This window comes from Sphaeramia orbicularis, chromosome 5 (genome assembly GCF_902148855.1).
Source record: "Sphaeramia orbicularis chromosome 5, fSphaOr1.1, whole genome shotgun sequence".
Taxonomy (NCBI): domain Eukaryota; kingdom Metazoa; phylum Chordata; class Actinopteri; order Kurtiformes; family Apogonidae; genus Sphaeramia; species Sphaeramia orbicularis.
Window position 1 is genome coordinate 47161698 of NC_043961.1, and position 23982 is coordinate 47185679.

Below are 23982 nucleotides of genomic sequence, written 5' to 3' on the forward strand. Positions count from 1 at the left end.
TGTGTGATGACTGATGTGTCATTTGTGCATTATCCTACAGTCACACTGTTGACTGCAGCCTGAGCAGAGCTAGTGTTTACACACAAGCCTGTCTTTGTATAATGAAGTCACTGCAGAATCTGACGGTCACCTGCACAGTTTCAAGCAAAGTAATTGTATAGCTGGGGGGAAACCAGGTGTGTGTGTGTGTGTGTGTGTGTGTGTGTGTGTGTGTGTGTGTGTGTGTGTGTGTGTGTGTGTGTGTAGTAGGATACGATGTCTTGTGTCAGTTTTGCCTCTGCAGGGTCTCTCTTGCAGACTTGCATCTCTGTGTGAGTATTTCACACAAAGATGCTGATTTAGTTGTCTCTTATGTCCTGACCAGTAACAGTGATAGGCATCAAAGAGACAATATTTTCCAGCTAATTCATCTTGAGAAGGCTGAGTAGGTTCATTTCAGATGCTAAATAATGAAACCTATCACCTCACAATGCTGTAGCACTGCAACAAGATGAAAAATTGCCCCAAATGTTTGTAGAACTGCACATTTTGGATTTCCTAGTGCACATCTTTTTGTACACACCACAAGGGAGGATTTCCACATTCCCCTCTCAGTCCAATCTTAGTGGCATCTGCAATATTTTGCAATATTGTCAGCATATTACACTTAAGGAAGCACACAATAACTTCATAAATCCTCTTACAGTGCCATCTCTCATCTTTCTTTCCCTCTTTGTTTCTTTGTGGATCCAGACACCGCTGTCATATAGTTTGATACCGGATGTTGTGTTGCTCCAAGATGCTGGTCTGTGCAAAAAGTCCCAGTTCTACTTTGTGAAACTTTTGACTACAGCATGATCCATCTCCTTGCTTACTTTGAAAATTTTGATCTATACACAGCTAAAGGACTTTATTCTTTCTTTAACTAAAAATTATTTCAGAGCCGAGCTGCTCTTCTTGAAACAATATTACTGATATTACTTCTCAAGAAACCTCTGATTATTTCTATGGGGTGAAGTGATTCTCATTTTTGTCTTATTGCACTCATAATCTCGCTGTGTGTCGTATATATATTGTCTTTTTAGCTTTTCTCTCTTTCGTTGCACTTTCCCCTCATATTGTCTTACAGACCTCTCTGCTTTCTCTACACTCGTTCACTTATTCGTTTTCTTTTTCTCCCTTACTGTGTTATCTGTCTCAGCTCCATTTCCTTGCTCTGTGATACTCCCTGACTCAGTAGCTTTCATTTTCATGATAATCCAGCAACACCACTGGACTGCGAAATCGCTTTTACTGCCTTTTCTTTTTCTCTTTTTTCCCTCTCTCTCTCTCTCTCTCTTTCTCTCTCTCTCTATTTTCCCCCTACTGGTTTATCTTTTCTCCCCCTGGCTTTATTTTGCTTTATGTAATTAAATGTCATTTTCAGTTCGCCCCCTTTTTTTTTTTCTTATTATATGATCATTGTCAAAACAGATTTGACTTACTGCTGGTAAAATGTAACACATCTGAGCCACAGCCTGACTGCTAGCGCCTAGACATATCCAGTTCAACTTTCTTTGTCTCATTTGCCTCCCAAAACCTCACAGTTACAGTAGAAAAGAGCACTTTGTGTTATATCTAGAGTGTCTGTGACCTGCTTTGTCCAAAGACATAATCCATCTCTTACTGTTGTTTGTTCCGCTTTGGGTGAACTGAAGAGCAGACTAAGCAGAGGAATAAAAACATTGTCTCTGTGGCTTCAACCTGCAGAAATAATAAAAAGGATCCCATGGCGTTCACAGGACAGATATGTGATGTGTAATTCCTGGTGTGAGACCTGTGGATGCCACAACGGGCTGTCTGTAATGTAATATGTTCACCCAAACCAACTCAAATGGCCCTTTTATACAAAGGATGTCGTTTTTCTGGATGTCAGAGGTGTTCATTGTCTCCAAAATGAGCTTGTTTATTCTGCTATCTCATGGTGGTTCTGGCATTAAGACCATTTATTTACACACGAAGCATCCTGGTTTTGTTAGATTAATCAGAGTGTTGTCATAAAGGGAATCCAGTACAGTAAAGTGTACACAGTCTGCAGTTTGTTGCTTATTTGACATAATATCTGCAGGCCGTAGATGATAGTAAATCAAATCGATTGTACCTGCTTAGTGGGAATATACCACACAAGAAGCCAATGTGGAAAACAAGTATGTTACCACCCTACAGCATCCAGGGCTGTCGCTGATTAACATTAAAGATAATCACCACCAGTAATCTGAATGTGTCAGCTGCTTATTTTCTGTTATCTTTGTTTAGATGGAAAATAGTCTAAAAGTTGATTATTTGAAATCATCCAAAATTACCAAAAGTGTAAAGTGAAGACATGTAACTCTCTTTATATCCATAATTCAAAGGTGAGAAACATTGAAGATTCTGATGGGCTGTTATTAATTTATACTGACTAAATAACAGCCAAAGTTTAATGTTGGGTAGAACCAATCACCGATTATTTCAGTACCATGGTACCTTTCACTGGGTTGGATAGATTAAGCAGCAAGTGAACCTTTAGACATTTAGTCCTTGTAGCTGATGTGTTGGAAGCAGTAAAATGAACAATGTAAGGAAATGAGTGACTTTATCAAAATAACGTCTTTTTTTCTTACAGCCCTGGTTTGAGAGTTTTCGCAGCTTGTTTTCAACACACCATTCAGGCAGAAGCTTTTTCTTGTACAGTGTTCGAGAACTATTGTATGATTTGTCAGAAATTTGAAGTGGGCGTGATTACTGTGGAAAAGCAGAGCACCTGAGTTTCTCATGACGTGTGAAATGTCCTGGCCAGAATGACCTTTGTACTTGTTCTTGCCACCTCCAGAAAATGAATGCATTTCTCTGTTCTTGCGGAGTATGTAGCAGGCTTAAGGAAGTACATTCCAATCTCAGGCCCATCTCCTTATTTCATTGTACACACAATGACAATAAAGGCTATTCTATTCTACTAGTGCGTTGACCCGTGGGGAACCATGGGTCATATTAATACTGATATCTAGGGAGTGAAGTTAGTAAATGCGTCATTCCTGTTTTTAACTTAATTTCCCATCATGCAGTGTGGTACTGCACTTCCTGTCAACCATCTTATAACATATGGCATAGAAAAGTGATTGTAAGGCTATTGTATTCCAAAATTAGCGATATCTCGCAAAATATTGGTCCTTTCAACTTGCCGAGATATTTAATGTGGAGATGAGACTATTCCTAAACGTCAAGGTCAAGGTGAAATGTATTTAGCACACTTAGAACAATGCAAAGTACCCAAAGTGCTCTACATTTTCAAATGCAAGATGTATTAAAAATTAGTCAAATAAGAATAAATACAAGATATACTAAAACTGACAAAAAAAAAGATACATAGAAATAAGATAAATAGAGTCTAAAAACACAACCAGAAGATAAAAAAAAATAATAGTCACACACTTGTACTAAAAGCCAGTGCAAATAGGTGTGTCTTCAACTGTAGGTACCAAATTGGCCAGTTAAAAACATCTCAATTTCTCAGAACTGTGCAGATACACACACACACACACACACACATACACACACACACACACACACACACACACACTCTGTGACCATCCAGTGTTTTGATATAGATTCTATTCTATTCTATTCTATTCTATTCTATTCTATTCTATTCTATTCTATTCTATTCTATCGAGCATCTGTAGGAGGTTCTTGACAAATAAATCCAATCCATGAAGGCCCCACCTCTCTACTTCCAGGACTTCAGGGATCTGCTGCTTAAGTCTTCATCCAGATACCACAGCACACCTTCAGAGGTGTGGTGGAGTCTAGGCCTCAGGTCAGATCTGTTTTTATGAAAAAATAAGGACATAATATTAGACAGGTGGTCATAATGTTATGCTCCCATAGATGCTCAGTTGGTTGAGCTCCAGTTGTTGTTCTTTTAGATACTTTTGGTAGCTACTAACCACTTTACGTTGGGAATGAACAACAAGATCTGGAGATGATCTAACCCCCTGACTTGGACATCAGAATTCTCTGTTCTCAGATCCCTACTCCTGACCCTTTTGCTTTTTCCTACACATCAATTTGGAGGTCTACATGTTCAGTTACTTCTTAATATACCCCACCCACTGACAGTTCTCATTATAATGAAATAATCAGAATTAATACTATTTTTCCTGTCAGTGGTCAGCATATTATGGCTGATGAGTATATATATTTTCAAAGGCCTTAACAGACCAGGGGCATGACAAATAAATTAAATATCCACCCACAAATAGGTTGCATCAAAACTCTTAAAACCAGCAGCAGTTTGTGATGGTTGTACCACTGCTCTATAAAATATCTGGATGGATTTGAGTTAGCTCATTCTACAGAATAAATGTATTCAGTACCATCTGGTCAGCCTGTGTATGCTCCAGTATAATACATACATTATGTGAAGAGTCCAGGTAAAAATACACACACAGTGCAAACTATACATGAGTCATGTGACATCAAATTGATAGTCTAATACTGAACCACACATTGTCCTACAGAAATTAAGTGTTAAGCCACTGGTGTTGTGATCAGGGCCTCCCAGTCCCACCCATGACTCGACCCCTGACCCAATTCATTAATATTTTGAGAAACGTGGATTTACAACTTGGATAAGCAGGAATACTGTCTTTTTTTGGTACTGTTTGTAGAAAGACAATAGAAACACAGATGTGATGTTATATTAGAATAATGTAAACAAGTTTATGAATAACTGGATCTGTCATGTTTCAACAAATTCTGCATGTGATCAAAACCAGGACATCACTGTGCATATCCAACAAAACAAAGCATCAATGCATTTTTTTTTTTTTTTCTTTTTTGGGTCTTTGTGTAATTTTGCTTTATTAGTCTTGCATTGCTAGGCCAATCTCCACACCTCATTAGTGCTGGAAAAAGGCCTTCCTCAATCCACTATCATTCTGGAATAGTGGTAAAAACAGTCTGGGTTGTTAGGTTAATATCTGTTTGGTTTAAAAGAATCACATTAGTCTTGGGCAGCACTAAGCGTAGGATATAATGACAGTGCCTTTGCAAAATGATTTTTTTTGTTGTTTCCTCATCAAAAGACGTCGGCCTTTGTCATAACCTAATGGCAGAATTATTTCCAAATTAATCCTGTGAGGCACACCGCTGTGTTTCCCTTCATCTGTACATCACTTAAGTGGGTCACCTGCCTGTCCAGCTGTGTATTATCAGTAATCAATGTACCCAGCTATAAATAATGTCAGCTTTCTGTTAGTCCTGATTATTTAGTAGGCTATACTGGAAGTGCAGAGCATGGCAGTTTCTTGTGTGTGCAGGTTTGAAGCTACATGTGTACATGTCAGATTCATTTTTCTAACTTAGAGATATAGATGAACATGTCACAGGTAGACTTAGTTTGTATTTTAAAACCTGTTTGAGTGTGTCTTGATGAGTCATTTTGCTTGCAGTACCTTTATCGTCAGGGGTTACACAGGTCTGACCTCTGACTTGGCTGCTGAGTGCTTTGGGTTGACCTGACATGTCAGCCTCCAATATGAAAGTTTCTCACTGCAGGAACTTGACAGAGCAGTGCTCATATAAACACTCCCACCACTGCCTTTTCACATATAACATGTCCATTCACTTCTCCAAGCATTGTTTTGACATCCATTTTATTAATGGTTACTAAAGCTACAGTGAGCAGAACTTGTTCAGTGACCTTTCGGGTCAAGAGACATAAACAAATCCTCCTTTCTTTCTTTTCTTTTTTTGAAAATTTTCCTATTTTATTTTTTCCATTTTATTTTTATTTTTCTATTTATTTTACAGCCCCAATATGCATGTTTGTATTTATGCATCTACAGTATATGCATGTGGGCATATACAGTAGAACCTCGCAGTACAAGTATACCATTGTATGAGTAAATTGCTTTACAAGCAGCAGCTGGTGAGTATTTTTGTCTTGAACGATTGCGCCACAAGTCAGCACTGAGTTTGCACATGCTCCCCCCAACAGGAGCAGCCTCCGCTCACTCAGTTTACGTGTTCATCTCATTGATCTAAGAGAAAATGTGACTGCAATTTCATGTAAGAGAAAACGTGATCGCGATTCTCCTTCCAAACAATCCTCCTCCTCATCTTCCTCATCTTCCTCCTCCTCCTCCCTCCTTCCTCACACACAAATCTTTTTTTTTTTTTTTTTTTTTTAAGGGAAATAAGTTAAAACCAGTTTATTTCTTCTTCTTTGCATTCTCTGTTATTATGTTTTTATAATTGTTACTTTCTTTGTAACTGCACTTTTTCTATTTTAAAAACCCTTAAAAAAGTTGTTTTTGGGGGGTGGAGCAGGTTAATTATATTTCAATTAATTTCAATGGGGAAAATTGATTTGTAAAAGTAGTAAATCACAAAACAAGCTCTGCCATGGAATGAATTCAATTCATACTGCAAGGTTTTACTATACTGTATACTGTGTTTAAACACATACTTTTTTATTCTTCTTTCATTACCTTGAGCTCATAACCAGTTGAGACTTTAATGTACTAAGTCATAGCTCCATACACCTTCAGACCACCCCAGTCCAGTCTACCTGTTGATCTTTTTCTTTAGTGACAGACACTGAACCTGTCTTTGACTCATGTTCCTAACCTGAAGGACATAGTCCAGTGTTTACCAGTGGACAACATTGGACTTAAATGTGGAGGAACTGACCTTTTTTTTGCAGCTGTTTCACACTCTGTTTAAGACAAACTGCCCCAGAGCACACAGTGGATGTCACAGTCCAGCGAAACAGCAGAAATACATCATCAGTGAAAAAGCACTAGTGAAGCCCTGTGGAGAGTTTCCCAAATAAGAACCTGCTCAGTTACAACAAAGCAATTACAAATCAGGCATTTTACACTGAGGACATGTTCATGATTTCTTTCTTTTTTCCCCCCAGTCTTTCAGTTTGTTTTTTGATTTCACTTCGTTTTTAGTTACATAAGTGCATATGTAGTTTGAGCTTCATTTTGAGAAATTCCCTTCTGTAGTTTTATTTAGGTTTTTTTTTTCAGATATTATGGAAAAGTGAATGAGTGCATGATACCAAATAAGTTTATTAAAGTGATTCTCTTTTTTCTGTGCAAGTGCAATCATATGAGCCAGTTCTGATGAAACACATCACTATGGGTGGTAATGCACATAAAAATCCACAAATGTGTAAAAAAAAAAAAAAAAAAAGAAGTGCTTTGACTCTGTGTCATTAAATTTGTTTTAAAATCAGTCTTACTGTCTCTAATTGGTGTTCAGTCCACCTGTCCTTCATTCAGATTCTGACAAACTTTGGTAATTGAAGCTTTTTCATCATTCTGTTCAGAACCAACACAGGGACAGGGAGTTTTCCTCATAAAACCTCTGCTTCAGTTAATTGGAAATAATGTATTAAAACTTCACATTGATACAGCAAAACCAGCTGCAGAATTACTCTTCATGTTGTTACATTTGGTTGGTTTAAGAGGTTTCATGGCTTCAGTTGCCTGTGGGAAAGAGTTAAAAGATAGCAAGAAAAAGCGGACAAGTACAAATGTAAATGTACTGCTACATCATGATGAGGATTTTGAGGTGTACCTTTATTCGGTAGTAAATAATCCTCTGTATTTTGCATTTTTTTCAATAAAAATCAGGTATTTTCCCATATTTAATCCACTGATCAAGTAGATGTTCATCTAAAATCAGATTAAAGTTTATTGTCATAATATCAGAAACCAAGAAAAATTAAGAAAACATAACTTTTTCAACAAAGAATATCATTAACTGAACATAAACCAAGTGTCTCCATCCACTGTTATTGATCAAATTCAATGGGTTTTACTGTTGAATCAATGATGTAGAAGATGGCAGTGTTTCCATGTTCACTACAGAGCCTCTGAATGTCCAAATGGGTCATATCTGATGACCATGAAAAGATGAGAAAATGTGTTTTACAGCAGCTATTTACATGTACTCATTGGATTAGTAGATTGACAGTCATTAAACAGTGCAGTAGATGGTATTGGTTGCTGGTGGCTGTTTGGGTCTTTATGGATTGAACACAACTGAAAAAGAAAAAAAAAAAGACAAAACATCACCATTTAGTCTAAAATTCAGCATGTTTAGCTTTGCAGCAGGACTTTCTACAGATTTACTGGGGACAACATTGTGAGGGAGCATTTACTGCATATTCTATGGGTTTAAGTAAGTAAAAGTAGTAAGCATTTACCTCCACGTATCCCATTCTGAGTTAAGGTCCTCTTTGTAGTTACAAATGTTTCTCTAAGTCTTGTGGGTAAAAAAATTAACAGTGCAAACTAAAACAAAAAACTGCAAGAAAAAAAATCATTATTGTATCTAATCACAAAAAGCAGTTAAGTAGTAGAAATGAAAGTTAAAAACAAAACTCTCAGACAGGCCTCAGAAGTGTCTGAGCTTGTGGTTTGTAGAGGTGGGAGTGGATGTATACATTTGACTCCTCTGTGACAGTAAATCAATGCAGCCCCTGAGCACAGATAGAAATGAATTGATTGTCACCAATAAAACTCCAATTAAACAAAAGAACAAGCCTTGGAGAGCTCAGAGACAAGCGGCTCTTATCTTCTCATCAATCCTCAAGGAGGGAGGGAGGGAGGGAGTCAGATGTGAGTGTGAAGACCATTTCCTCTGAATACTCACACTATCAAGAAGAGGTGGAAACTATGGATGACTGTGAATCTGTAGACGGGGACTCAGACATGCGATAGACGCGAGGGAGACTGTGAGAGACGGAGGTGTGACCATCGATCTGAAGCTTCCTTAATGATAAAAAGAGATCTTCATTGTTGTGGCATGTGATATATCAGGTTTCAGCTGTCAATTCTGGAGCACATCTGACCTTTTCTATTCAATAAGTTACATTGAAGCCACTTTTTATTTCCCACTGTCTGAAACCTTCCCTGTCTGCCTCTTTGTGTGTCATCCCCTAATTCTGTCACTACTGTCACATCACCCATAATCCACTCATTAAACAATCCCTCCATTTCATTTCTGCCTGTACTCATAGGCCTTCCATCTGCGCCCCGGCTAAAGATGCTTTTTGCTCATACAAACCTACAAATTAAGTTAAATATGATTAATGTTCCCCACTCCTAGAAAATGTTCAAGATCTCCTTACTCTTCCCTCTCCTCATCTCAATTCCCCACTAATAACATTTTCCTCACCATCTCCCCCTATCTCCTAAGCTCTATAATTTAATTGTTCTTCCTATGATTGTTCTCTTATTGAGTTGCCTGTTTCATACATATGTATAAGGCCACCATAATACTTATTCCATCCTCCACTATGATTCCCCCCCCCCCCCCCCCCCAAACAGGAATCCCATTCCTAAGTGGAAGAAGCACTAATACCATGTTGACATGTGTAAAGTTTACATGGGATAAGTTTGCCCTCAGGGCTTTTTGACAGAAAGGCTTTCCTTGTGACGTTGTGAAAGGGTCTTTTTTATTCAAGCATGATCTTCTCCTAAAGTCAAAGGTTCATATTTTCAGGGATATCTAGTGGTGATGATACAGAACTCTCCTCCACATCCACTTAGAGTGGCCATTAACAAGTTTTAGCTACTTGTTAAAATAATATTAACTTTGGTCTATGTATAGCAGGTATTGTAATAGAAAAAACAAGAAGTGGAAGACATGCCTGAGCTGTACATGACTCTGCAAGGTGACCCACTGTCTTTGTAGATATAAACAGTTCATTTATTTATTTTTTTTATTTTACCTTTATTTAACCAGGAAGTCCCATTGAGATTAGGAATCTCTTTTGCATAGGAGACTTGGCCAAGGTAGCAGCCATACAAAGTCCAACAACATAAAACACATACATGTTACACAATGAACAATAAAACACAATAACAACTATTCAACCATAATGGCATCAAAAAAACAGTGACATTCCTCCTTTACTGCATTCTCTATGATACTTTTAAAATCATTAACAGAAATGAGTGTATGTAGTTTTACAGGTTTTTTTTTGTTTTTTTTTTTTAAGATAATTCCATAACCATGGTGTATTGTAGGAAAATGCTGTTTTTCCAAAGTCTATCAGAACTCTGGGAACAATCAAGAGCAACCTAAGGTTCATTCTAAGGTAATGAAAGAATAATGATGATTGTCATTTTCATGTGATGAAATGTCAATGAAAAATAATTAGGAATACTAGATTCCATTTCTGTACTGAGATCTTCCTAAATCCCTCTAAATCTTGTAGACTGGACATTTAAAGAAAACAGTAACTGGAAACATGTGAACAGAACATGACTGCTGTTCTGAATTGTTGAGTAAAATAGATTGTCAGTTTTGTGTTCAAGATTCTATGACCCTAAAGTTGCCCCCTTCTGACAGTTTTTACTTCTAATTTGCTGACTCAACAGGATCCAAATGAATGCTCAATTCCTGTATTTTGTGAAGTAAAATTGTTGGTTTTGTAACAGGAGTCTGGTCATATAATGGGTTCAGTTTTATCCAAAAGGGTGGCCTGAATGCAAGTATGTACACAGCAGTATGTACTTTCACAGCTTTTCAGAGCCAATACACTGTTCTTTGAAACCTAATTATACATAGGCTTGCTTGATTTTTTTTTTTTTAATCATGTGAATTTTGACAGATAGTGTTTGTCTGCTTTAAAGTTTAAAGTACATATAAGCAGTAAGTTTTAGTGATAAAACTATTCTGAAGTTGACTCTAAAGAAAAGCTGCACCAATACCACTTTTTTCCAGACCAAGTACAAGTACTTACATTTGAGTACTTGCTGATACCGAGTACTGATATGAGTACTTAATAATATCATTACAGTTCTTAGTTACTTTTGTAAATGTGTTTTATTCTCGTTGTCATTGCTGCTATTGACATTTAATGCATTAGAATGAGCATTTCTCAATCAATCCACCAGAGGGCGCCGCTCTTGATTAATCATACTGGCTGAATACCACGAAGAAAAGTAAAGTTTTTTGAGAAGAGGAAAGTCAGTAATAATAAACATGGAGACGACAGATTTAATACTAATGTGGGTAATCGTGATATTGATATTGATGAGGGTAGTTGTCTTAAATATGTCAGTAGTTTTTCATTAACTCACACAGTCGCTCTTTGAACAGATCCTCTACCTCCATGTTTCCCAGTGGTATTCTCCATCTGGGTACGCATCCACGAGCACCTGGAAAACAGATGGAATGTACGCAGAGTTCGAACAGAACACTCCGTCCGTATCGGTCTGTGTCTTTAACATTACTTGCAGTCAACGTTACTTTTGTCACCGTCATTTATTTTGAAAAATCTCCAGAGTACCGGCATTACTCCTCCACCGTGTTCCTGGTGCACTTAACTGCAAATGTCACACTGCCATAAGTGGTATCGGTCCGGTTGTATCGGAGTACTTTTACGAGTACAAGTACAAGTACACACACTGAGTATCGGACCTGAAACCCAATACTGGTATTGGTATCAGTGCCTCCCTACTTTAAAGTAGTTTTGTTGCCCAAGCCTAACCATGACTAATCAAACATTTAAGTGTCTAAAACTAAGCACCTGCACCTGGAAGTTGAAAATGCTAAGTTTAAAAACTGTAATATCACTTGGGAGTAGAACACTTTGAAGTCTACTGTCTCTTCTTCTCAAGGTTCCTACTGACATTTTCTATCTGAGGTCATTTCTAATGGGTTTGAGATTTACACTTTATTGAACTGCGCTGTGTTTTCACATCCACATTCAGATGTTTTATTGTGCATTCTCTGGGGTCAGTCCAATTCATTGGTCCAGACAAAAATAAATCAAGAAGAGATGGGGGGACTGTCTGACATTTTGTAAAGAATCCATAGTCCCTTGAGGATGAATCCTAATTATTTTCATGGTCCTGACATTTCCCCTAATGCCATTATTCATCTAGCACTGAAAACATAAATGGTATATCACTCTTGAAATGCAGATTTACAAAAAATGTCCATGATGTCTAAATTTTTACTGACTCTTCCATCGTCATTCACCAACTAACAGGCACCCAAAATTATAGAAATGGTAACGTACACAGACATGATTGACTGACTTTTCTGCCATAGAAATGTAGAAAAGTCTAAGTTGTGGCATTTTTGTCTCAAGTCTTTTGCATCATTTTACTGTGTTTTTTAGATATTCATCATTTTTGTCCTGTGTCACTTTCATCTTGTTACTTCTTTGATGATTGAGGCCTCTCCTACATTTCACATGGCTTTGTCACCTTTTGTAAACTTTTACACAGAGCGTTCTTCATCAGCTTCTATTATTACAGTTTTTTCCAAATACAAACCACATTCCAATACAAAAAAAATAAATCTGGTCCTCAGTTACAGGCTGGCAAAAAATAACCTGGATACACTTCTGTTTCTTGTTATGTAATGTGCTGCCACTTAAGTTTAAAGTTCACTTCTGTAAATTTAATTTAATGCATCTGACAATATAATCTAGCTGTTTCAAACATTTTGTAGTTAAATCAGTTATCTGAAGTGTTATTGTCTGGTTTTGTCTTGAGCATGTCTAACTTTTTCAGTGAGACTGTCATTTGTGGAAACTTCCAAACAATACAGGAAGAGAATGTTTGCACTAAAAGAAAGCTTAGTTAGGTAATCAATTATTTCCACTGAAATGGTGTAACATCTTTTAATTTGAGAAAGTAAATTTTGCAAAACATGTAATTGCAATTATGCAGTTTTAACATTGCAAACAGGACATCAAAACAAAGTTTCATACAAAATATGGCAGTTTCCACCTATTAAACAGAGGATAGTGGAAATAAAGACCTCCATCTAATACAAGTGTCCCTTTGATATAAGTCTGGTATCTTCTGCTGCTTAAACAAACCCCTGGACATTATTTGAGGATGTAAAGAATGTTTTTTCCTCTGCCATCTGGCGACCAAATAAAAGCATTTAGGGTTCACTGCTAAGTTTGGGAAAGGCAAACCCATTGTATCACGCATACTAAAACCAGCTGATGATGGAGAGAAATGGCAATGCAGAATACAGCAGTAAAGACCTGGAATCACTAAAAAACAGATCAGAGTAACACAGTCATTAAGAATGTCTGGTGGTAACTTCACATATAACTTCCTTTCTTTTTTTATAACAATGTTCAAAAATCACTCAGACTTGTTTCTTTCTCAAACTGTTGTGACATAAACTGTGTAACAGTTTTGTTTTGTTTTTCATTAGGCATATTTTACAGAAGGAACAAAAAACTTATTAACATTGCTTTATTGTGTCTGACCATAGGACCAACTGTATGTATTACAAGTGAATATTTTAGCCCAGAACTTGTATTGACATAGTTAACATGAACTAAAGTTCATGCATATATACAGACAAACTGTGGTCATTTGCTAGCCTATGTTATTTTCTTTGTTTATATTCATCTCTGTTTAATAAGTGATTTTGGTTTCATTAAGTGCATTTTGGTGAATGTAAATTCTATTTTTATTTTTGTGTTACAGATAGTCATAATAACCATTTCAGTTCATGTCACACTGTGCATGGTTGTGACTAATAAAAACTGAATTTGATGTATGACACTCACATGTAAAAAGGTTATGATAATGTGATGTTTTGTCATTTGTAATTGGATTTGTAACATAATGTGAAGCTCATGAGCTGTTTATTCTGTAACTGTGTAATTGTGTCTTCTCTGTATGTGTGTACGTGTGTACCTACCATCACACCACTGCCTGCTGCTTGAAAAGTTCAATCGCACTCATAGAAACTAGACTGAATAGAGGCTGAGGAGACGGAGAAGCTGCGCTTCTAAACGTCAGTCCTTCCGCCTGATATGACCTTATAGCAAACATCCGCTGTTTTGCAAAAAGTCTATAGCTTATGGATTTCATGTCACAAGAAAATATCTGATATTTCTTCTAACAAATCCTCACCCTCTAAATGGATTTACTGTCAAGCATAAAAAATTTCATATTTATGCTAATAGAAAGCCCATCTATTTATTGGTTTCTGTTGGCATTTTATTACTTCCATGCCACAGAAGAAGCCCTGTCTCCATGCTCATCTTTTTCTGTTCAATCGATGTTTGTTAAAGCTGCTGACTGTGTACAGTTGTGTTTTCCCCTCAGACAGACTTGTGCCAACCTCAGACCCATTCATGAAGTCATTTTTTAACTGGCTGTGCTTGATACAGTTGACCCTGAGGGTTAAGTTGAGGTTCATGGTGTGATGTTGCCGCTGAAGATGGTTAAGGATTATGATGATGGTGCTAGTTCGAGCTATGCGCCTTCAGCTAGAGAAATGATTAGGACTGCACCAGCAGAGCCTGACAGATGGCAACACATGGAGCTAGCTGACAGCACTGCTGACAGCGCATTCACAGGAAGTCCCCGTCTTGCATACACTGTACACACTGTTTGTTGCTGTATGTATTCTGATGTTTTTCTGCCGTCAACTGTAGCTTATCCTACCTGTCAACAGCAAAGTCAGCTCAAATCATCAGTTCACAAACTTAAAAACTGCAAGACCACTCCATCGGCCTGCCATAACGGCCAGGGCTGTAGCACAAAATTCGGGGCTCAAAACATAATAGGTCTCTGTGGGGCCCCTTCTTGAGATCCACTCCTTGTAAAAATGTTTTGTCAAATACTAGAGCCAACTTCTGTACTTGTATCATCACAATCTAAAACTACAATTATTGTCTACCCCAGTTTTTAGTTTCCTTGTCTTACTTATAACTGTTTTTCAGTAATGGTGACCTTAAAGGAGCTAATTTAATATTTATACTTAAAAAATGCTTCAGAATTTCTTGACTTGTTGCCTGAGTCTGAAGAAATAACAGTTCTGATGCTATGCCAAAGACATCGATATATTCTGTTATTCATGAGATTACCATGCTAACCAGTTAGCCCTGCTTTGTTTAGTCTTACAATCCCACTTTGTACCACTAGAGTAAGTAATGAGCTGTTACAGCATCCAGTCTGCCCTCATGGGACATGGGACAAAGAAGTTGCACTGCTGTCTGCTCCTGTGATTAGATATTTCACTACACAGCTGAGATCAGTTCATTAGCTGTTACTACAATGAAATACATAATATATGCCACTAGTGGACTAATTGTAATCAGCATTCCTCTCTACAAGGCAAAGAAATAAAGGTAGAGATTCAGAATGAGTGAGCTTCAGTTCCATGTCACAAAGAACTATCAAGCATTTAGGGTCGTCTACATTTTGACCAGCTTCAGCAGTTTGACAGTGAACACTAACATCACAACTCTCTGGTTAATGCAGCCCCATTTCAGCTATTAGAAGAACTCATTTTTAATTGTAAAGTTATGAATATAACCTTTAATATGACTGTTTTATAAAGTCCAGTAGAGAATAATTTATGAAGTCAGTAATATCATATGTGTCTCGACATTGTAATGCATCTGTTGATACCAAACATACAATTCTGTACTGGCCAAATAATGAGTAGACTACACCATTTTGAGTCATTTGGACCTTTAGTAAGTGGTGAGAGGACGTGCCCCCACTTTTCTGGCATTAAAATTCAGTCTCTCCTTATTCTTTCAGCTAAATTGTATTTAGTTGCGACCAATGGGCCACCAAAGTAAACCCAGTGTGGAAACATCTTACTGACACATGCCAGATACTTAATCCTGTATACTTACATTGAAAAAACAGTCATAAGCTAATCATTTTTCTCAAGAAAAATTTGGCATCATTTTTTGTACTTATACCTTTGATTTGAATTAATGTAAATAGGGTACTTTGACATTTGTGAAATTTTATTGACTGGTGTGATTGACACTTTTCTGAGTTAGACTGTCTGAGCTTCTTTTTATTGAACAAAACTGATTTCTTTTCTTGATTGTAGGGGTTAGTAAGTTACATTACAACAGTGGTTCTTGACCTTTTTTGGTTCGTGACCCCATTTTAACGTCACAAATTTCTGGTGACCCCAGACATTCAAACAGAGACATTTTTTTGCTAAAATTAATTTGTTTTTGATCATGAAATAGTTTGCTGTAATATGTTGCAAATAAATGTTAATTTTAGATGACATTTAGGCTGCATAATGTAAATTTTTATTAGTAAGTTTTAATTTTTTACATTTTTTATCAATTACTAGAAATTTCAGGCGACCCCATTTGAATTCCAGGCAACCCCACGTGGGGTCCCGACCCCAAGGTTGAAAAATACTGCATTACAACATTATCGAATGATTTATTATACAAATGTATGGAGCTTACCATTTTACAATGTCAGTAAGTGTCACTGTGTCACTAAGTTGGCTTTTCACATCAGTTCAGTCATCACTTTTTGTTCTTCCCTCTACTCCACCCTTTTGTCCAAATATGGCCCAAGGACTCAAAATGGCCACACCCAAAATGTACAAAATAGCAGCCCGTTGTTCATTTCTTATGCAATTTATTGGTATAACATTAATTACTTGGACATGTAAAAAGACAGGCAAATCCCCCCACACACACTTGTATCCTGGATAGTCAGTCCAATATGCTGATACTATGACAGCCCCAGTAATAGCACCAAAGGGAGCCAGGGGTCTGTTAAAACTCTTCAGCGGGTCATTATTCGCAGTCACCAGTCATTTACCAGCATCATTCTTTTTTCTGTAATTCATTCCTCCACCACTCAATAAACTTCAGGTTATTTTCCTCTCAATCAATCTACTTAGAAATCAGCTCTGCAGGCATGTTAATGAATGGCCAACAGAAATAGATACATTAATTGAATGACTGAATACATTAGGGGCTCTATTGAGTTCTGCACAGTTACCTCTACAAATACAGAGTTTTTATTAGGTTCAGTGATTGATGACACACAAGGACTTCAGCACAAACCTGTCGGTTTCACTACACTGAAAATGAATGAAGGCAGGCAGGAACTGACCAGAGCAGAGACAAAGATCTGATCTTTTACCTGTTTTGAAACACAATTTTCATTTATTAATTTATTTATTTACCTATTTTTTGGGGTTGTTTACCCACTTTGGAGAATAGTATAAGCTCTATCCCAATGCATCCTCAGGGGAAGCACATGTAATCCCTTGGAATAGTTGTAATACTTCTTGCTGTCACTTGATGACAGCTTCAAGCTTGAAGTGTGCATATGTACCTGTGTGTTTTAAAGTGTGTGCATACATATATGCATATGGAGGGGAGCATAGCAGTGATGTGATTGATGAGACTTGAAAGCGCACAGAGAAGATTTCCAGTCAATCAGCCCTGTGAATAACCACCAAGGCTGTGGATTAAAGGCAGAAAGCTGTCAGAGCAAACAAAGGCTCACATCCATTACCTTACATGCAGAGTTGTTTTGCTCTCCGGAGCAACACTGACAACAAAATTAAAGTGTGTTAACAAAAATAGACGGTTTTGTTTTCTGGAATTCAGGAGATGAAACGTAGCAGTGTCTCGACTTGGAGGCTAAAAAAAAAAAAATCTTAGGAGGTAAAAAGTTCTCTACAGCTACCTGACCTTTACTGTACAGCATTTATGAATATAAAAGGAAATAGGACATGTTTCTCAATAGGGCTGTGCAATATGAGCACATTCTCATATCCTGAGAGGTAATGTTATATCCTGAAAACAATGCATATGACAATGTGGCAAATATTCTGCAAATTAATTTCAGTTGCCTGAATGGAAAGGCCTGTTATGTGTTATGTTGTGGAGTTTGAATGTTCTCCTGGTGGTTTTCATTGGTTCTTTCTGGGTCCTCCAGGTGTCCAAAGACATGCACTTCATAGGTTAATGGACCAGTCTAAGTCACCTGTAGGTGTGAACGTGAGAGTGGATGATTGTTTGTCAGCCTTGCAATGAACTGGTGATTTTTGTCTCAGAAAACGAATGAATGAATGTTGCTGTTGTTATTGTTGTTGTTGTTGTTGTTGTTGTTGTTATTGTTGTTGTTGTTGTTGTTGTGTATATACAATGTGCAGATTTTCAAATAAGCATAAGACTAGACGATATGGTCAACAGTGTTATGATGATGAGAGGAGTCATGACAACAAATGTCAATTGTCGAATTTTTTTTCTCTTTTCAGTTTGAAGGGAAACATTTTATTTATTTGTTTGTCTGGGTTTTTTTTTTTTTTTTTAAGAATTTGCAAATTTGACCGTACATGTGGATTTGACCCAACATTTGGATAAGCTGACCAGTAACTGTTTGTAGGTTGCAGTAAGACCCTTTATTTTAACTTTAATGGAGCATTAAAAAACCTCAATGAAAGCTCAAATCTGGGGCAGATCAGGCCATATTATTTTCGTCTACCCAGCCATCTGCAGCTCCAGCATTTCTCTTCTTGTCTTGTTTTCTTTTCAAACTAAAACTGTACAAATAGTGCTGCCTTTGTCTTTTTGTCAACAATTTGAAGACAAGACCTCCCTGTTTGAATAGAACACAAACATAGATGGAATTTTATCTTGAAAAGAAAAGCGATGGCATTTGTTTGAGCACCCCAGTGTGACCAGTACATCATCTGTACAGTGTGTTACCATGATAGATGTCAAATCATTACTTTGTTTAACAGTGAAATGTGAAGTTACCAGATGGTTACCAGAACATGGCCAGGATGTGACAAACACTTCAGATCAGTTGTTTTTTTTTTCATCATATCATAATTACTGCTATACAAATTTATATCACAATGATCATAATTGCTGATCACCAAGGAAAGTTATCACAATATAATATGGGAATTATTTTGTCTTAATTATTACTGCTTCATCACTGAACCCTAATGAAGCATCTAACAGTATATAGTATATGAATGTATAAAATATAAAAAGGACAACACGTTTTGACTCTGAAAGATGAAGTTCTTCTTTTATGCCATGTGGAGTATGGACATCAAAATGTCCCACAATATATTTACCATTTCAGATTTCTTGCGTTGTTTGTCTAAACTATCTCAAACCCCCAAATATCAGTTTATGCTGATATTAATAAAATAACAAAAATAACATATCTTTTCATTTTCTCGATGACACTGTTAAAATTCCTCCAAATTAAAAGGACTGAAACTGTACCAAGTCACTAATAATGAAAAATTAACTCAAAAATGCTAGTTGGGTATAATTTCCAAGATACAGTCTTGGGTCAAAATGTGACATTCTGAGAGACAGAATGACAGAATGAGTTTTACTCAAAAAGAATATTGGTCTCAGAGCTGTCAAATTAACTTCTAGTGGAAGATTTCTAAATCTATTGTATGAATGTACATGAACCAATACATATGTGTAACAACGTTTTATCATATACATTGAAAACATCAGCTAAGCAGCTCTTTTGTCATTTGTTTTCCAATTCATCTTATTAAAACAAGATTTAACACATTTAATCTCCAAGACCAATAATTTGTAATAAATTGTAGACCAGACTTTAATTTTTTTTACGAAGAGGCTATGTCCACAGAACTGTGGGACTACTTTCTCATTTGTCTACCACAGAGCCAATCAGCGCTCTTGTTATATCATGTGTAGATTGGTAACCTGTCATCCTGCTGCCACAGTACTGTGGCAATAAGCACTGCACATACCATGTACATCTCCAGTTACAGGAAAAGGCTAGGGTATTGGTTACCAAAAGCTGGTTTGTGCACCTATTCACACTTTCAGTTTCAGCATGCAGACAAACAACATGAAATGTGGTGACTGTTCTGGCTCATATGAGGAATTTTCCCAGGTTTTTTAAGAGTATAAAGCAGCCACTGGTACAACGTTCAGAGTGAAGAATTCAGATCATTTGATTGGCTCTGTGGCAATAGACAAACTGATATTTCCTGCCACAGTACTGTGGCAGTAGCCATTGTGATTTTTCCAATCTCAGCTGCAACTTAATACAGTCATTTGTGTTTGATAAGAGCCCATATTAAAAGAAAATGGAAAAGTGATAGAAGGGGTAAAAACATAAAGGATCTTCCATATAAATAAATCAAACCCAGTGTCTGTCACACCTTACACAGAGCGAGGGACACTCAATCTTATCATTCAGCTCATAATAATGAGTATTAGAGATACTACGCAGCATCCAGAGGCTCAAGAGCTATGGGTGATGCGTGTTATGTACAAATGTCACCGTAATCCATATATCAATAATACTTCCACAACACCATCTATAAAACAAAACTGATTTATTCCTATTTTTCTTTTTCTTCTAGTTTTCTATCTAAATTTGCTCATCAGTTCATCATAATACATTTGAAGGTTAACTTATAGTTGTTGGTTTTTTTTCAGTTTGAAGAGAAACATTGGTATTTTTTAAAGAATTTACCTCCTCCACTATATGTGGATAAGCTGATGAGTTTCTGTGTGTAGGATGCAATAAGTCGATTTACTTTAATATTGATGGAACAGTAAAAAAAATAATAATAAAAAAAATCCACAGTGAAAGGTAAACTGCAGATCAGGCCATGTTATCTGCTTCTTCCCAGCCATCTGCAGTCCCATCATTTCTATCCTTCTCTTGCCTTCTTTTCTAAATAAAACTCTACAAATAATGCTGCCTTTGTCTTTTTGTCAACAATTTGAGGACAAGGCCCCCTGTTTGAATAGAACACAAGTGGAATTTTGTCTTGAAAAAGTCTGATGTTGACATTGAATTTGAGCACCACATTGTGACCAGTATATCTGTCTGTACACTGTGAACAATCAGCAGAATACAATGTTGACACTGTGCATTTCTTCAAACTATGAATTTGGAAAAGGTTTTGGTTTGGTTTAAATGCTGCTAAATGTCCTGTGAGTTATTTTTATCACATCTTTGCAGATTTCTTCTCTATTAAACCAAATGCTTGTTATCTTTCCCCAACCCTAACTACAAAAATTATCATATGGACATATTATTTAACATTTACACACAAATGTTTGCTGTATGTCATTAACATAGAATTCTAGAATATATGGATAAATGTAAATCACAAAACATAATGTGAACGAAACATACCTTATCTCATCTGCAAATATGATTACTTTTTAAATTAGGTCATTTTTTCATCAACCAACTCCCGACTCCTCCTTCGCATCATCATACTACCACATCTTTTCAAACACCTGGGTCCTGTCCTCCACCATCTAATGTTCTTTTGAGTGTGTGTGTGTGTGTGTGTGTGTGTGTGTGTGGGGGGGGGGGGGGTATGCAGTGGTTTGTTGGGAAAAAGTAACTTTCAGAAACCGTTGTAATTATACATCATACATCAATTACACATAGTTTTGTCTATTTAAAAAGATAATTCTGCAGCTCAAGAGAGTCATAGTTTATCATGACTGAGGAAAGCATTTAAGTGATATTGTAAACGGACTTATATAGCACATTTTCTACACCTTCACGGTGCCCAAAGCACCCCATTCACACACCAGTGGACAGCTGCTGCCAGGGCCTACTGGCAGCAATGCAAGGTTCAGTGTCTTGCCCAAGGACACTTCAACAACTAGACAGTCAGAGCCAAGATCTGAACCGCCAACCCTTCAGTCATTGGACGACCCACGCTACCAACTGAGCCACAGTCCTTTGTCATCGTTTGTCAACTTAGTCTTGTGAAGTGAACATTTTGAACTAAAATTGGAAGCAGGAAAAAGGACAGCAAAAGAATCTGAGTGACTTTGATAAGGACTGTGATGATAATGACTGAGTCAGAACATCTCCAGAACTGCAAGTCATTTTGGGTGTTCCAAGATCACAGTGGGAAACACCTACCAAAACTGGTCCAACGAAGGTCAACCCAAATTTCAGTCCGATCAAGCTACTTTAGTGTTTTATTCAGGCAGCTGGATTAAATGTGAACATACAACTTGTACTTTTTCTCCATACTTCGAATTTTACTCTGAAAATGTATCTTAGTTTGGATTAGGTGCAGAAATCCCTCTTTCTGGCACATGGCAGTAATGATTTCTTCCTTTTTTCTCTGTCCTTGGTTTTCCAGGTCCAGGGGTTAGAGAAGCAGGTCGACTTCTCAGACCTAGGTCCAGTGGGGTCAGTGATGAAGACATTTCCATATGGCACAGTGGGAGGAAAAACAGGAGGAGTGGTTAAAAATCCGTATCAAACCCGCGTCTTTTCCACGTCCATTGATCAGACCCCCATGAAAACCAAGCCACCCACCTACAGTTTCTTCAACCCATATGACTCGGCCCGGAACCAGTCCCTGCTTCTGGATCAGACAGGCTACCGCTCCAAGCGCAAACCTTCACTAAAGACAGCCATGAAGACCAAGAAAATCTTTGGCTGGGGGGACTTCTACTTCAATGTCAAGACCATGAAGTTCAGCTTGTTGGTAACGGGGAAGATTGTGGACCACATCAACGGGACGTTCACCGTTTACTTCCGTCACAACTCCTCCAGCCTGGGTAACGTGTCGGTCAGCATTGTGCCACCGACCAAAGTGGTCGAGTTCGAGGTTCTGCAGCAACAGCCACTCCACCCCCACACCCAGCAGGATATCCAGATCCAGGAGACCCAACAGTCCACCATTGACCCCAAAGAGGTAAAGACCTTTAACTGCCGGGTGGAGTATGAGAAAACCAACAGGTCCAAGAAGCCCAAACCCTGCCTGTACGACCCGTCTCAGACCTGCTTCACGGAACACACCCAGTCCCATGCTGCCTGGCTCTGTGCCAAACCCTTCAAGGTGATCTGCATCTTCATCTCTTTCTTTAGCATCGACTACAAGCTGGTTCAGAAAGTGTGTCCGGACTACAACTTCCAAAGTGAGCACCCTTATTTTGGATAAGCAAGACTGAGCTGAAAAAAGGAGGAAAAAAAGACAATAATAATGAAGAAGATAATGATGATAAAAAACGGATTCCAGTGAAGAGGCAGGGGACAGTTTTTTGCCTCTCAATTGCTGTGAATTGTGGATTTAAATAAAATATAATCAGAGTTATGGATGGTTAGGATATGGCTGATTTCTGACTTATTTTCCAACTTTGTATTTACTTCTGTTTTTATTAGATTTCTTTCTGTAAATAATGTACTCCACCTCAGCACACTTATTGTTTTTAGATATTTGTTTCTCTGTGTTATTACTTTTTGCAGTTTGAGACCTCTGTTGAAAACTGCTGGGATCAGTGTGTCCTCTGCGGCGGCAGTGCTGTATGGCAGACATAATGTAATGGTAGACTGACTGTTAATCATCCTCTCAGCTTTACATTTCAAACCCTGGATATAAAGAGAGTTATATGTATGAGAAATGCTATGCTGGATACAATATACTGTATGAAAAAGCACATTAAAATCTCTTAAAATGTCTGTCTTTTTCTGGGTGAATGTGTCCAGATTGAGGCCGGAGGCTCAGACTGTGCTGCATTCTCGCGTTATCTTACTCAAGCAAGGACACTATTATGAATTAAGTTACATTTTACTTTGCTGATTAGGAATCCTCGCCCAAGCTTTCTGTGAAGATATGTAATTTTAATTTTCTCAAATATATTGAGGGAAAGTTTGTTATGGAAGGAGTTTTAAGAAGTACATAATAACCAATAATATGAGACTATGTACAGTAATTGAACCCGAAGGTGCTATCTGATTTAATTTTAATGACATTTACCCTGGAAATGAGCAGAAAAATAAGTGCTGGAAGTAATAAGACTGATTTCTGTTTGTTTGGTCATGCAAACAAAGAAATTTTCACCTGAGTAAATATATTTGAGTTACACATAAACATCTGGATGGCTTTTTCACTTTTTTATTGACAGCTGTGTTATTGGTATCTCAGTTATGATCTCAAACAAATGATATTGTGTACACATACAGCTTGATCCTCTGGCGCACAACATGCAATAAAAGTAGTCCAGAGGGTATAATTGTAATAAATTATTTTATCATTCAGAATTCCAAGTATTTGTTGATTATGTATAAATTTCCGGGAAATTTTAAGGCTGTAATGAAAGAAATTATATATATATGGATATTTTTGTTTTCATTAGGGCAAATGTAAAATTCTTGGTTTTTGTTACTTATAATGAATAGT

General features: G+C 37.3%; 1 protein-coding gene across 1 annotated transcript in view; it reads left to right on the forward strand.

The window, feature by feature from the left end:
* Nucleotides 1–23261, forward strand: part of nxph4 (neurexophilin 4) — a 78503-nt gene extending 55242 nt beyond the window's left edge. Inside the window, exon 2 of the mRNA XM_030135466.1 lies at nucleotides 21937–23261. Coding sequence (XP_029991326.1) covers nucleotides 21937–22743 — 807 coding nt within the window. The 3' untranslated portion in view covers nucleotides 22744–23261. The remainder of the gene's footprint in view (nucleotides 1–21936) is intronic.
* The last annotated feature ends 721 nt before the right edge of the window (nucleotides 23262–23982 follow it).